This window comes from Egretta garzetta, unplaced genomic scaffold, assembly GCF_000687185.1.
Source record: "Egretta garzetta isolate BGI_Z169 unplaced genomic scaffold, ASM68718v1 scaffold13, whole genome shotgun sequence".
Taxonomy (NCBI): Eukaryota; Metazoa; Chordata; class Aves; order Pelecaniformes; family Ardeidae; genus Egretta; species Egretta garzetta.
This window is the reverse complement of record NW_009259239.1, coordinates 200,818-216,846: the sequence shown is the minus strand read 5'-3', so window position 1 is coordinate 216,846 and position 16,029 is coordinate 200,818. Positions and strand designations below refer to the sequence as shown.

Below are 16,029 nucleotides of genomic sequence, written 5' to 3'. Positions count from 1 at the left end.
CAATGGCCACTACTTTTCTTCAATGTAGAGAAGATGGGACCTTTGAAGCGCAGAGGAGAAAGGGCCTTAACAGCTGAGGGAGTATCAAGACATAGGAAAACACTAGGTTATGCAGGCAAAGGAACTGCAGCATCCTAAACCAGCTGCAATCAGAGGAAGCACTGAGTGCTCCTGGCTGGTGCCCTGGTTGAGTTTGCCCCACCAACAGCTCATACCTTCCAGGAGAGGATGTGGCAGTGCCTGCACAGCTGCAGCGTGTCACCATACTGCTCCTTCCTTGGGTAACACCTTATGAGCTTGAAGTACATCTTTTTCCAATCCAGCTGTCCCTTGTCAGATAAGATTAGCCGTTTGCGAATCTGAAAGAAAAGAATACCAAATTATAGCAGGTCAAATAATGGTTGGCTTTGGTTTTTTTTTTCCTCTTCAACTCATGTTGTTCTCCTCTCCCTTGCATAAGGATCATCCTTGCCAGTCCCGTAACAGTTCCCTTGTAACACCATGAAAGCTCCTGCTCTGAATATCTAGCTGTACCCAGCTTCCTGATGGCAACAGCCTCAGCTGGTACCATTATCAGGGTCTGTCTCCAGTTAATGAATATTGCTGTATGAAAGCCTGAAATCCTGGGAGCTATTTTATACTACTTTAGCCACTATTTCTCACTGGCGCAACAATGCAGTTGCATTTAACAGCTTCAGAAGTTAAAGTATTTTGCTTTTTCATTGACTCTAAGAGTCAGTGATTTGTCACATTAGCTTAGGAGACACCCATCTTTCTTTTAGGGCCATTAGTTGCAGAGACTGGATTTGAATTTACTGGCTAATAAAAACAACTTCCCCAGAGTCACTTCCAAAGTCAGATCCAGAGTGAGCAAATAAAGCCAAGTCAGCAGAGAAATCTGGCGTGTGGTCCCTGAAGTGCAGAGGTCTGGTATAAACACCCCAGACATTCACCCATAAACAGAAAGAGGGATTTCTGTTTGTTTGTTTAAGTTCAGAAGTCCTCAGACGGCTATCAGCCTGCAAAAGGCCAAAGATGTTTACACAGGTACAACATGGGTAACGGCAGGGCTGTTTTCCACATACCGCCCTGTCACTCATGAAGCAGCTCAGAGGGGATTTCTTGCTCTAAAGGGCAAGAGAGTACGACTCATTGCTCATGGACCACATCCACAGAGATTCTCTGTGAGGGTGTCAGTCCCTGAGACATCGGGGTGATCGCTGGAGCTTGCCTGCACGTTTTCCCCGCACACGTGGGGCGAGGAGCAACTGCATGACTTGCAGTTGTTACCACCTGGATTAGGGTTGAAGAAGTTCACCGTATGACTAATTCCTCAGGCTCCTATTTCATAAATCATTGCTGTGGCATGCAAAACCCTCTACATAAGTCATCTTCACAGCCATTCTCACGTCAGCCTGTATTACCAGCTTGCGGCACAGCCCTTAGATCCCAGAGACAGTCAAGTAAGTCTGTCCGACCCATGTGTGTTCACTTGCTAGTGGGTTGCAACAAGCAACTAGTGGCAGTTTGCATCCCTTCTTGTACCTGTCTGTCCGTGAAGTGATACTGGCAGAGTTTCTTCCACAGCAGCCGGTCTTCGCTGAGCACTTGCAGGTCGGGAGCCACCTGACCGAGGCTAACCAGGTCTCTCCCATCACTCAGTCGCTGCATGATGTTCAATTGTAAACACAACGGCAGGTCTGTGAAAGTGGTTCCTTTAAAGGCAGGCTGGAAGAGACAGACAGAATTGAGCTGAACACCCAAGCAATTCAACTTGTAGTAGGGTTACTGCTTTATAAGCATTGGTCTTCACATAGAGAATAAGCAGCAGTTCCCTCTTCCGAATAGGGAGACATTTTAGATAGAGACATTTGACCTTCTGCCCCAGAACAGCTTGAGATATCCTCAAGGAAGGGGACATGTATTACAGTAGTTAGAAGCAGAGTTACAGTCCAAGCCTCCTCTTCCTCCCCTTCCTGTCCATACTCATGAGAACTCTGCTCCCATAAGCACCACCACCAGCCTTCACTACAGCAGGACACTGGCTACGTCGTGGTATCAGCTATTAACCACGCAGGTCTCTCCACCACGAGGGACACTGGCATTACTTCTCAAGGTCAGCCTCCTGTTACATGCATTGCTGGGAATCTCACACCCTTCTGATGTGTTTTAGCTTATATCGTCACAGGATCTCGCTGTAGCCACAGTGGTGGCTGATGAGTACCCGCAGCAGGATTCTCCCTGCATGGCTTCCCAGGTCACTGCTGGCAAGACTAGTGCTTCCTCTGTGAACTCTTGAAGGACCTGCCCCTTTCCCATCAGCTGCAGCCATGGTTTTCCAGGCAGTTCAGCCATACCAAAGTACATCCTAGCCCAAAGAGCCAACAGCTACCTTCACCCCCCATACACCTTCCCCTGGGCTACAGGGGGTCCAGGACTGTTTTGCAAGTCCACGTGGGCAGCACAGCTCCAGGACGAGTTGACCACAACGGACCAGTGGGTCCCGCACTCGGGGGCAATCCAAAGCACACATGGGAGCAAAGCATCAGCCGTGACCACAACCTGGGCTCCGGCTGCTGCAAAACCAGCCCCAGCCTTATTAAGGCAAACAGCAGCTTTTAGGATTGGGCCCTAACGAAGCAACAATGTTAGACAGATGTGCCAAGTTGATCGTTTACCCTGCACAGAGATGGTGCTATTTTAAGTTGCAGAGTCACAGCACCCGTCTCACAATTGGCGGAGCTATTAACTGTTTCAAACAAGAAGCACGTGGACCGCCATCAGCAGGGGAACACCGCGTGCAGCTGCTTTTAATCATACGGTCCCATCTCCAGCCATCCCACTGCATGTGAAACTCCAGGGGCACAAATAGGTCTCTACACAAACAGCTCCCACCTTCCCTTCGGTGCCCCAGTGACCAGCCTGCCCAGACCATGCGGCACTGCCTGGTGCCTGCAAGGACCACAGCTTTTCAACCAAGGCATCATTTTTTTGCTATCTCCATCAGCAAGACAGGCCCCTCCAGGAGCAAACTGTCCCTGCCATGTCCAGAGGGTGTTTCTTCCCATCACAGCTTTAACATTGCATGCTGAGAGCTAGACTGCAAGCACAGTGCCCGGTTACATATGGATGCTTCCTCGGTACAATCCACAAGTCCAGACTCAGCATTGCTGCCCATCAGTGCAACCTGAGGTCATATTTTAGGGTAGGAAGAATGCACTGGAGCCTTGAACCACCCTTGCCAGCCTGCCTTTTGCACTCTCCTGCATATAAACTTTGCTAGAGTACAACAGGCAGGACAAAGCTCAGAGGCTCTTGGGTCAAAAACCCCCAAATCTTATGCTTATGTCTTATTTCTGACGAAACCAGTGTGATTCAAGCAAATCCTTAGAGGTATCCTGACTCAGGGCCAAATATTTATCTGCTACTTCTTTTCCCTCAGTACTCCTTTCCAGGACTTTTCAAACATTACTTTTTTTCGGAGAAAACACAGAGATTAGATCATGGCAGGTCAGTATGCTGTCACTTTCTGGACAGAGTTTTTTTTTTTAAAGCAGCTCTAGCACACACTGAATATTGAGACTTTTTTTTTTTCTAAACAGTTTAGGTCTTGGCTGTTACAAGACATTCCCCCCCTCCAGAAACACCAGAAGTGCTCAGTGTACTGTAAGCAACTGACTGCACAGAGCTGCACTTGTTCTTCCTTCCTCTAAAATCAGCTGGTTTTGTTCTAGCTTGACCTGAAGTCATCCTCGATAGCATGAAATATTTTTTATTTTGCAAGCACCTGTATTTTGTTTATTTTAGAAAAGTGTCTGTAAACCTATGCACAAGTAAATATGCATAAAAGGCAGTTCCATTCACAAGCAATATTTTGAGGCACTTTTTTCTGGACAGGCAGAGTTCTTTGAAATGCTTATCTGGGTTTTATGAGTGCCTACAGTATAGGGAAAACCCCTCACATTGTGCTACTGAGTTGAGGAGCAGGAGGTAGGTCCTGACCCATGGTGCATGTGGGGCAGCAGACGCACGGGTAGAGCTGGCCCTCGCACTGCCCAGGCACAAGGCAGCTCCCCAGCAGGCACACTGCAGTGGCCATCCCAAGAGCTGGAGACCAGGAGGGACAGAGACCACCATCAGATAAGGCATTGCTGGTTTTGCAGCTCTTCAAACTTCCTGGGACCTCCCAGCATTCATCTTCTGCATCCTGCTGCGTTACTCAAAGACTGGAAATTGTTTCCTGGTGTTCCCAGAGAACATAGCCACGTAAAATGATGAAACTGGGCCCTTTGCTTGATCCTTTGCAAATGCCTCTCTGGTTGACCTACCAGGGGAAAAGGTGCTTTTTATATTCCCTTAGGCCATTGCCATGGTCTGCCCAAGTGGGAATTTCACAGTCCAGTTCACTGCCCTACAAGGGGCACACCAACACAGAGGTCAGCACTGGGGGAAAGCTTTAGCATTTCTGTGGAGCAAGTATCCATCCACGGTGGGAAAAAAAAAGTCTAGACATGGCTCTGGGCAACTGGGTATAGGTGTTCCTGCTTGAGCAGGGGGGTTGGACCACATGACCTCCAGAGGTCCCTTCCAACCTCAACCCTTCTGTGATTCTGTGCAGCAAGTTCAGATTTGACTCCCATGCAAAGCCAGGTTAGGAATTTATCAACTAATACATCTTTCCCATCCTCACAGACACTGTTGAAAACAGATGTTGTGAAAGCAGGACTCGTCCGGCTGGAACAAGCAGCTCCAGACTACTGGAAGAATCATTGATATTTTCAGCCAGGAAGCATGAAGTTATGCAGCTATTTGGAAATTTGCATTTAATTTTCAGATTAAGCAAATCTAAAAACCTCAACTATCTGATAAACAAGTTTTGAAGGCAATTTCTCAGTTTGAGAAAGACTGAGTTGACTTTTCATACAGAGGCCTAATCTCTGAAGACTCTCAAGAGGGGGAGATTGTTTCCTGCCGAGCTCTGTTTGCACAGCACTTCATGGCCATTAAGTCAAGCCATGGTTTTTGACCAGTAACAGCAAGCATGATCCTGGGTTGCGTGTATTGAGTTTGAGTTAAGGAACACAAGTAATGCTAGGAATGCATCCACTTATTTTGGCATCTCCGGGTCCTTCCCCCAGCACTGTGCTTGCACTGGGAGCACAGAGGGATACAATCACCCAAATGAGAGCTGCTACATGAGAAGGTTTCATGAAAGAGCCACGTTATTTTTAGTCTTCAGGATTTGTGCTTACCCTGGTGATCTGAATGTTGTTCAGTTGCTGCTGCCAGTGGAGAATACTCTCCATCCTGTGCACCCACATGTTGATGTTTCCAACCAGGACAGACTTGCCGACCCGTTGAACTAATGTGCAGAGGGATGTGTAGAGGGTCTGCAGCAATTCCCGTATTAGCCTGATGTTCTGCTGATCTTCAAGGACTTTGGAGGAACAGAAGAGGTTAAGAGTGGGAACTGCCCAAGTCCTTTTCTGAATCTACATGTTTCTTGGGCAAGTCATCTGCTATAACCTCACAGGCCAAGAGAGCCAGCTCACACTCTTCTTTTTAAAGGAGATCACTTCAACATTAGCCAGACAGAGGAGGTTAGAGAGCAGATGGAAACAGATCCTTCCAGGATAAGCAGATGAGGTATCTGCCCTTTCCTGCAGCACTTCCCATTTCCAGCCGCTGGCAACTAGCCAGCTGTCCCCTCCAATACACGTGAGAGGTGATCTACACACACCTCTTCCCCATCTTCCCCAGCTGACATGCAGGGAGACAGCTCAGGATCTCCTTGCTCACTATGTATACACACACCAGCAGAGCACTCAATTCCCAGGCTTCAGCCAGTGCTAAAGCATCGGGGAGGGAAGTTGCACATCTCATCCACAACTCAGCCCCCCCAGCAGGTGAAGACAGCCCTCGAGCTTTCCTCCAGAGCAGCAGGAGCACTCGATGATACATCCAACTGGCAACCAGGCAGCAGAGACTGCAGGTGTGCCAGGCTGGGGGCAGGAGCAGCCAACTCTTCTGCAGTCAAAAATAGGACTCAGTAGGATGCAGAAGGGGTGGTAGCAAGGAAGCTTGGAGAAGGAGGAATCGCCTCTCAGATACCTACCAAAATACAGACATTTCTTCCCACTTCCCCTCGCCCCCATAGTCCTTCACCAAGGGAAAGGAAAGTGGAACTGCAGTACAGAAATAAGCAGTGGTGCCCCTCTTCACCCGCCTCGCATTGCCTGACTGTTCTCGAGGATGTGGTTCACACAAGAGTACACCAGATTAAATCAGAATCCTCCTCCTCCCCCTCACTGTTTCCGTTTCTTACCTTTCTGCACCACTTTCTCCAAAATGTTCATGTAGTTTTTCTGGGCAATGCCACTCAGTGACGTCAGCTGAGACTTTGCTATCAGCTCCAACAGCTGTGGATAAAAATAGAAGTTGCAAGCCTTAGAGCACAGAGATACCTTTCTAATCTTGACTCCTGGTCACATGACACAGCAAAACAGTCCAGAGACTTGTTCGCTGCTTGAAAATAAAAGGGAGACAGAACAACAGGGCAAACTAATGCAAAGGGGGAGGAGAGCAGAGGCCAAATAATTAAACCCACATCGAAAGGGGGGTAGGAGGAGAGCATTCTAGTGATCTTCAGGGGGAAAAAAAGCCTCTTGATTTCACGGTTCAGAGATGCAGAGCAACCGCAGAGCAGCGCTCAGGCTGACAGCCTCTATTGACACCAGGGGAACAACAAACAGCCAACGTCACCGTCCTTCACTGGGGCATAAACAAGCCGTGTCATCAGGGAACACGAGCAAATGCCTGTTTGGATGGGAATATTATTGATGGGGCATTAATGAGAATCAGACTCCACAATTTACGTCAAACTCCTGGGTTGCATGGGTTTTGTCAGAGTGCTGTCACCACAACAGAAAGGTTAAGCACTATTAAAACCAAAGCCTCCTCCCCAACAAACCCCTATTCCCCCCAGGTTTCCTCGTCTCTGTTCAGCTTACAGCCACACCACCAAATCACCCTTCCCTGTTTGTCCTGTTAACCTCCCCTAATGGAAATCTAGCTTTTACTTTCAATTAGGATTTGCTTCCCATCACTGATCTCCTGACCCGCGTACAAGGCGAGGGCTGCGTTTGGGCTGCAGTTGCTAAAGGAAGCATTTCCCACCGGGAAGATGCCCTCTCCTCCCCACCTCTCTACCACCACAAGAACAGCTGTGGAAGTTTCCTGTGGATCACGCCCTGCAGAACATGTGGCCTGTGATCTTCCAAGCCTTCCTCCCTTCCCCCAGCATTATATAAATACACAGACCATCCACGTGTCAGTCCATTTGTTTTGGATGTACATAGCCTTCTGTTTTAATTTAGGAAGGAAAGGAAAAACCTTTTATGCTACAAATCAATCAACACGTTACCACATGACTAGCTTATTAATCCTTTATCATCTGCGGCTACGCTATCCCATTGCTGACACCACAGAGAGCCCAGAGAAGGTGCAGCTACTTGTGTCAAGTAACTAAGATGGCTTTTGACAAGACTTGATAAGTCATGAGCTGAACCGTTTGCTCCGCTAGAAGAATGACAGGAATGTATCCAAAAAGTCACCGGCAGCTTGCCACGAAGCGGGGAGCTCGGGGAGAGGCGTTACTGCAGTCGTTCGCCTGCTCCGCTCCTCTCGGGCGCTGGCATGTGACTCGAGTTGGGAGCAGTGAAGTCGCCTACAGTGACCCATCTCTTCTTCCGTTTGATTTCCAGGCCAACACCATCATCAGATGGCTTTGAGTTTATGTTCTATTAATATCTTGTACCTCGCATGACCGAAAGAAAACAAGATGAAAAAGAGACCTGCGCTAACTCCTGTGAAGGGCAGGCTGCCTGTTTTCTTGGCTCATTTGGGGGAAACAAGAGATGCAGGGGAGTTGGGTAGTATTTGGTCTGCAGGCATCGGTGGATCTTCTTGCTATACAGCTAAACTGAGACCACAAGGACTAGATACTCTTAAAAACAAGGTAGTTTGCAAGATGTTTGGAAAGGTTTAAAAAAGGTCTTTTAATTTTATTAAATACTGGAGGAAGAAAAAAAATCAGTGTCGCAAAGTAGTATGTAATACTCTGCTTACACTAAACTATTTAGCCTTCAGACCTTTGATTAGAGCAATCAACTTGCCAGACTATCTGTACATTAGCCACACGTGCACCCAGATCAGCTCTTCTGCAGATGAAGAACTGCTGTCTCCAGATCACACTGTTCTGGAACTGGCAGAGAGGCAGCATCCTTCGGGCTGGGTGTTAGCAGTGCTGTGAACATTACTGAAAACACCAAAATGCACCCAGTGATAAGCATCATGTAATGCAATACTGCCAGAGCTAGACAGCAGTGCCATTCTTCAAGAGGAACAGGGATAAAAATCTCAGTTCCTTGGAGAACACTGAATTGGTACAAAATTAATTTATCCAAAGGAACAAATTCAAATTTGCCTTTTGTCTGTGTTTATCGAGGTTCAATTTATGTTCAGTGAACCAGCTCAGATACCATGTACCACCTCTCTTCCCCCGCAGCAATAAACATAGGATGAAATTCCATATGAAATCTATGTTGTGAATACTTCTAGGACTACTCCACTCCTCAGGGACTGCTGGCTGAAGCGACTGGCTAGCCCTCCAAATCGAAAGGTTTTTTTATTCTTGTGTGCTCATATAATACACAAAAACCAGGTAAGCAATACAGTTCATCCATGCCCCACATGCTCCAGTGCATTGAGGGTCTTTTAATATTGGCACTGACCCAGCAGAGTAGGGTCTCGGTTAATGGACTGCCAAATTGGGGTCTACAACACTAAAAAAATAAATCGATGGTTCCACTTGCATAATACAGCCTAAAAGCAGACTGATGAATTCAGATTAATGCTGAGTAGGGTAAAAAGGCTGGGGAGCTGCAAGCATGTGTTATGATGCAGTTGCATTAAGTCCAGCCCACGCTCAGAGGGACAGATGGTAGGAGAGAGTGCACAGGGAAAGGTTAAGAGCAATTTTAAAAGGCCTGCTTTTCAAAAACACTAAGTGATTGCATTTCAGCCAATTTTAACTGGAGCTGGAAGTCTGCATCACCTCCAGAAAACAGGACATTAGATCCCAATTCACTCTTTCAGCTCCTCAGAAGTTGAGAGGGGTGACCAGGTAGCAGCTTCCCCAGAAAATCCTTACTGCCTTGCCCCTGTTTTGTTTGCTCTCGGGTGCCTGCAAGAGCCATGGAGAAAAGGCAGGAGATGCAGCAGGCTATTTGAGAGCCTCTGCAAAGCTGGCAGGAGGGCAGCATCTTCCACAGCAGGGCAATAACCTGCTCGCTTCCCCATGAGTGTGACAGGGCTCCTGCTCAAACCTCACAAGCAGTCGGTCTCAAACAGTCGGTGCAATGAGCCGCTTGGCTCCGGGAGCAGAGCAGGTCCTCCTCCCATAAGCACAAGGAAAAAACAGCAAACAAAACAGTGCCATGTGGCAGGGAACGAGGGCCCCCGTTTCAGGGCCATGAAAACATGCTGCCCTGCACCCGTGACTGCTGTGCACAGCACTGCTTAGGCTGCTACAGCCAGATGGCACTTCTGCCACCGTCTCGCTTCAACACCAGGGTGCGTGGGCAATCCGAACCCCAAATAGCCCACAGCTAGGGGCTTACAGCACAGAGCCAAAAAATCCTCAGCAGGCCTGCTGCACCGAGCAGGAGGGTGTAACCTTGCCTCAAAAAGGAAAATGCTTTGTAATGATTAAAGTCACAAGTCTCAAACTACTGAAGTGTAAATCCCCCTTTGAATACCCCAAACTAGCTATAGGGAAGCTGGACTGCACCCTGTGGGCATCCATAAGACCCTCCTGGTTCGGGATCGTGGCTCCTCACATCTGTACTGCTTAGAGAAACATTACAATGAAAAATTCCTCCTCCAGCCCCCCACTGCTCTCACAGCCCTTCACTTTCTGTGGCCAAAATGTCACATGGGCTTTTGGCTGGGAGGAAGGGCAAGAGCAAGGCGAGTTATAATGATTTACAGGGCAGGTGCTGACAGATCTCCATGAGACAGCATCGAGCTAATATTCTTTCAGCACAGCAGAAATCCAGGACTCCCGGAGCTAACTGCTATAAAAACTTAAAAAACAAATTTAAGAGACTACTTTAGCAGGCTGCACGCTATCTAGATCATAGATCACCAGAAGAGCTGTGCCCATGCAGCTTAACCTGACCTGAGCTTTTATGATCAGAAACAGCACCTTCCCGTGAGACATTACCACACAACCATCATATGACAAATCTTTCTGAAGGAAGCAGCCTGCAAAACCTCACTGTCATCTGAACAGAGTGTTCCCGAAGGAGAACCAACAACTTCTGGGCTGCACGCACTTTTGTCTCTGCTCATATTTCGTATGCTTACGGAACACTTCCAGTCTTTTCATTAAATCTGTAAGACCAGAGAAACCAGAACTGCTTCAAGACCAAAACCAGTATGGGTCCTCTGGGTCAATCACACACTTTCCTACTAGCTCAAAAAAGGGAACGCTGTCCTATAACATGTAGGCAGATGCTATAGTTTAAAAGATCAGCAAGGACCAAGTCATGGCACCAATATCTATACTTAGCACTTCCAGGTCTATATCAGCAGACCATCAAGACAAGATTGATGTTGGAGGAAAATTTCTTCCGCTTTGGTTACATGAACTCACTGGCTACAGCTGATGGTATTTGCCCATGAAAAATACCTGCCAAGCTTCTTACAGCTCATATACCTCCACCTCACTTGAAGGAGGTGCCCATTTTCTCAGTGCACCATTAGGAACTCTAAGAACTTAGTTTGGGTATGTCTTAAGCAGCAGACAGTTCTGTACGACAAAAGAAAAAAATCAGCAGTGAAAACACTGTAGCACTTGAATTCAGAAAATCAGAAAGGAATGCTTTGAGAAAAGGCAAGTTGGTGTTGAGCCCGAAAGCCCATTTTGCTATCAGATTTCCCTGTAGGGCAAGTTTGTGTATAGCCAGCAGAATCCCAAACCTGAAGCTGTTTCTCTCCTTTCTTCCCCTACAGACATCCTCACATTCTCCCCCAGCCTTCAACTCTGAACTTCCCTCCTTGGAAAGCATTTGTTTGATGAACTAAGTAGTGTGATAATCAGATACCCTGAGCAACGGGGAGAAGTAGAGAGAACAAGGAAAGGGAGGGAAGGGAAAAGTGTTTTGCCTGCCAACGTTCAAGGCATTTTCCATGTGACAGATTGCTCATCTGTGTGCCCTAGGAGGCCTGTGATTTGCAAAGGACCATAAACAAGATCCACATCTAGGCAGAGCTTTTCATGAGTAAATCTGGCACATAAGGCATTTTATGAGCTACTATCCACCAGAGACTTGGCCGATACAAGCCTTTCATTTTAAGAAGTCAGTTTTATATTTGATCCATGGTACCAGGTTTAATATCTTCTTTAATCTGCCAAACCACAAGTCAGCCTCAATTAGAAAGCTTCATACTTCTCAGTAGTGCTGTATCCTTGAAACTACTGGGGGGGAAAACTACTCTTAAAAGCTCAGAAGAGAGGCAATTTGTAGAAACAAGGACACATGCTGACTTCCATACAGAACAGTGCTATTTTGGATACACAGCTGATTTGGGATGCTTTTATGAAGTCCTCATGAAGAAAAAGGGGGAAGGTGGTCAGCCTGAGCCTCCCCACCAGACCACACCAACTTCACTGAAAATTGAGTTTGCTCTTTGACAAATTTACTGGTACTTCTGCTCAATCACTGCAGTCCCACGAGAGACACCCATCAGTTAGGCTGAGCAGCAGAAGCCCACCATGTAGCACAGCACAACGTGAGGCCATGCTTAGCAGAGGTCTTTGGAGTTCCTCATTATCCTAAGACAGAAAGTCTGCCAAAGGGATCTTGGAGCACCTAATACAAGTTTTATTTTATTTTCCTCCTTTATATTTGACTAAAGGGTTCTAGTCTTGGCACAAACTGTTCCTTCTACAGTAATCCCCCGTAAAGATGACATGGCTGTGTGCATATATATCCAGTATCGGAAAACACTGAGCACCTCAGTGCTGGTGATCACCTTCTCTGTACAAGCAGGAAAACAAGTTGTCCCAGGACCAGCAGAGCTAGGACAGCCTGAGTTTCCATGGACTTGTATCCCGCTTTGCCTCTCCCAACATCCCCAGTCCCTGTCACCAGCCCTGCAGTGGGAGATCCAAGTGATTGCCATGCCCTTCCTGCACAGGAGGTGGGAAATCACCCCAATGCCTGTACCCTTCTCAGTCTCAGAGATTTTCACAGGCTCCTCATCACCTAGACAACAGGTGAACAAACCAAGGTGAACTTGCTCAGATCACTTCTTCCTTAGACACTTTTCCTGACATTTGACTCAAAGGGAAAGCAATACCAATGCTGCTTGCTCCAGAACCTAAAACCTGAACAGCTGGTGCCTCACCAGTGATCAGCTGCTGCTGAGATGTGAAAAGGAGCTGTTTATAAACAGCCTCAAGTTAATAACAGGTTTTTTTTTTAAGCTTATTAAATTCCAAACCTTGATAAGCATTCTGAAATTAGAGATCAATCTGCAGATCCCATGCAATAAACATATTGCCCTGGGACAGTAGCTTCTCCAACCCCCCAACCACTACCACCCCCTTTGGCCACCCAGAGCCAAAAAAGAAGCAGAGATCTGTTAGGCAAAGCCAGAGCACAGGGATGAATGATGACTCCTTCTTACCAACTAATGGTGTCAGGACTAACCAAATGCTTCACCCATTGGAACCACTGCCAGTCACATAGGATTAATAGCAACCACGATCCTTAATAGAAAAGTTAAGATCACTGCCTCCAAGAGGTTCAGCCCACCCTTTCATTCCCAAAATGCTCAGCTCTTCAGAGTCCCCCCTCTGTATCACTTCAAAGGAGACAGAGCTCCACAGCCCTTGTGGAGCTGAAGCCTCCTGTGCCAAGAGGTTGCCACCACTCTATGGCCTCTGCAGAGAGCCCATGCTCCTTTTGGGGCTACAGGAATCACATTTAGAAGCTGAACTAAGAACTCAGGAATTATAAACTAAGTTTTCTGGGTTTCAGAAGTGAACTTCACAACTGACAGGAATGCTAGGCTAAGGACAGCCCATCTCCATTACCACCACCTCCCTCTATCCCTCCCTCCCTGTTTTAACAGATCAAAGAGGAGGTTTTGGGCATCTATCCACACAACTTCCATCAATTACTTCATGCAGCAAAGCCCAACACCCCTACTTGCATGCTCAGACCTCTTCTTTGCCAGTGCTTCCCATCACCCAACTGGTGCTCTGTTCAGAGCCTCCACCATCACCACAGCAAAATAAAACCTGGCCTTTCACTCACCCTCACAACATAGTTGAATCGCCTGGAGTCCAGGATAGCACTGGAGAAGTCAAGCCGGTTGAAGGCTTCTCCCAAGGTGCAGTAACCATGGCGCTGAAGAAAAAACAGTCTGGGTCATTTTTTAGCAGACATGAGTCCAGACACCACCAGGAAGACGTGACCCAGAGCAACTCAATTTAGCAAGCTAACGGGTACAAACCATGGGACCAGCTCATGGCCAGAGGAGGCAGGCCTGTCTCCCACAGAGCTGCACTTATTGACGTCAAAAGTGGGTATGGCCCAACTTAAGATTATGGTAGTTTCCCAAAAGCGACCCAAGCTCTGCTCATGACCCATGAATTTATGGGTGAGAGCGAGTCACACATTCTCAGATTCAATATATAGCACGAGTTCAGAGCGGTCTCGTACGGCTGCCTCTCTCCATGAGCGCAAGCGAGCCGTTGTGATGAATTCCAATGATTTTCCATGTTAGGACTGTGCTGGGTGAAAGCCAAGAACAGTATTATGGCTTGGTCGGCAAATGGCTGGTTTTTTTTAACTGAGGGAAGCAAACAAGTCATATTTTAAACACATGTACAAAGCCTTGTACAGCAAGCCCTGGTTCTCTGATTGTGGCTTAATATCATTACTGAAATTCCAACCAGAAGCCAGATCTTCCACTTATCTCTTGAGAGCTTCTGCTGATTTATATCAGCACAGGATCTTCCACCACTTGGAAAGAAACAGTAGAAAAGGGAACAAAGAACACATGGAGGCACTCACCTCTTTTGTGCTCCCCTTGTGAACATAGATCCACTTCTCCTGGTGGAAATCTGTTTGGACAAAAGACACTTTTCTCAGTCAATCCAGAGGGCTGGATCTCTATTCTGATCACAACACTTACTGCCCTTTTAGTGCAAACAAAGTTATTTTGTGTTTACACCACCACACTTGAAACCAAAACTAGCAACTCCCTGGGCCGCTTTATTTCCATATTGCTTCATTTGAGACTGCAGCCCTGAGCCTTAGGTTCTGTTTCAGTGGCACAGCTCAAGACTGTAAATGTTTAATCTGCCAGCCACGGATATACTATAGCACCTCCTCTTCTTTGGTCCCAGACAGTCAGTGTGGCTGACAGCCAGGTTTTGTTGTTAATGATTTTATTAACTATTCACTACCTTGGTTACAGGCTTGGGATTGAATGTCAAATTTGAAGTTGAGCAAAAATGTCATGAGACACCAGGCATGTGGGAGAGACCTTTTAGCAGTGAGGTCAGGCTCAGAGGAGCATGCTTGTGCTTGCAGCTAACTTGCTAAAAAAGAAAAACCTATTTGGGACCAAAATTTTCCTATTTCTAATTGCCCCTCCCTTCCCTCAGAAATGGGAGTTGTCCCATCCACTCCCCAAAATAGCTTCCCAGTACCCACTACACACTGCTTATTCAGTTTGCAGAAGAGTCCTTACTGTAGCAGCAGTTATGCTGCTCAGTCCTTCTCCCACCCCATTCTCACATGGGCTTTTGACCCTTCTTCCACCATGCACTGGCAATTCAACAGCTAGTACAAGGAAAATTCTTCTCCCCATCCTGCTATGCACCTTTCCTTAAAGGAAATACTGTGCTCCTGGAACCTTTTTTCCACCTAAGGATGCAGGCAATGTACTCCTGCTTGGTACTGTGAGCCCAGGGACAAACTCAGTCTTAGTTACAGGCACACAGACCTTCTATCAGGCCCTTTTTTCTGCTGTAGGTCACAACAGAATCCAGCCCAAAACTGTCATGGTAACATTTGCTTGTTCAGAGAACCGAATGCACAGAGGGGCCAGATTTTGGCATCAGTTTCTGAAATCCTGGGGGATGCACGATGAGCTAATAGTAGTGTGGGAATTGTAACTCATTTCCTCTGTGTATGTTTACATATGTGGCCTTCACATCTAACTCCAGTACCTATCTTGCAATCAGCCCAAGGCAGCCCTTGCTGTCCCTGCAGGCTCCCCTGGGTCCTCCCACAGCTTGCCATCTGAGACCCCGGCTGCTTGCTGTGCATACAGAAAGATTTCAAGCCTTCCATTGTTTTGAGCAAGCTGAAATCTTATTTCATTTTTCATGCACTCCGCGCACAGAGATAGGATCAAAGCTCACATTCAGGCTTGTAGCCTCCAGTAATGTAGATTAGTACTCAACATGCATATGGAAGGAAGAATAAATTTAGCCTGTTGTGAAGAAGGAAGTCTACAGGGGAAAAAAAAACCCTGGAACTGGTTCATTTGAATGTGCCATAGGAAAAAATTACCCTCCTTCTGACAAACACAAATGACAAAAATTTGAACACAACAAGCACAACTCCTCAGAGCAGGGATTACTAACAGGGCATAAATCTTCACATTAAACTGTATCCAAGTTCTCTACTTAGGTCAAACATGGGCACAAAGCCCTTCAAGACACTCTGGAAGACTCCTCATGCACTGTGCTTCATATCTATGGTTTTTGCATTTTCCATTCTCCTGCAGCAGCTTTTATTTTAAAGAAGCCCAAATAGACATCTTACATTGAATCTTGGCTTTGTTATTCAGCAGGTCTTTTTTTCTCTTCTTGGCAGCAACATCGTAGTTCAGACTGTTGAAGAGATTCTCTTTGTTGTGATCATCCTTTTTACAAAAGCT

At 46.8% G+C, this 16,029-nt stretch overlaps 1 protein-coding gene across 1 annotated transcript in view; it reads right to left on the bottom strand.

The window, feature by feature from the left end:
• FBXO32 (F-box protein 32) overlaps window positions 1–16,029 on the bottom strand; it is a 27,961-nt gene that overhangs the window by 5,582 nt on the left and 6,350 nt on the right. Inside the window, exons 2-8 of the mRNA XM_009635956.2 lie at window positions 15,915–16,027; window positions 14,151–14,200; window positions 13,389–13,481; window positions 6,326–6,419; window positions 5,253–5,437; window positions 1,546–1,728; window positions 216–359 (exon numbers count right to left, since the gene is read on the bottom strand). Coding sequence (XP_009634251.1) covers window positions 216–359; window positions 1,546–1,728; window positions 5,253–5,437; window positions 6,326–6,419; window positions 13,389–13,481; window positions 14,151–14,200; window positions 15,915–16,027 — 862 coding nt within the window. The remainder of the gene's footprint in view (window positions 1–215; window positions 360–1,545; window positions 1,729–5,252; window positions 5,438–6,325; window positions 6,420–13,388; window positions 13,482–14,150; window positions 14,201–15,914; window positions 16,028–16,029) is intronic.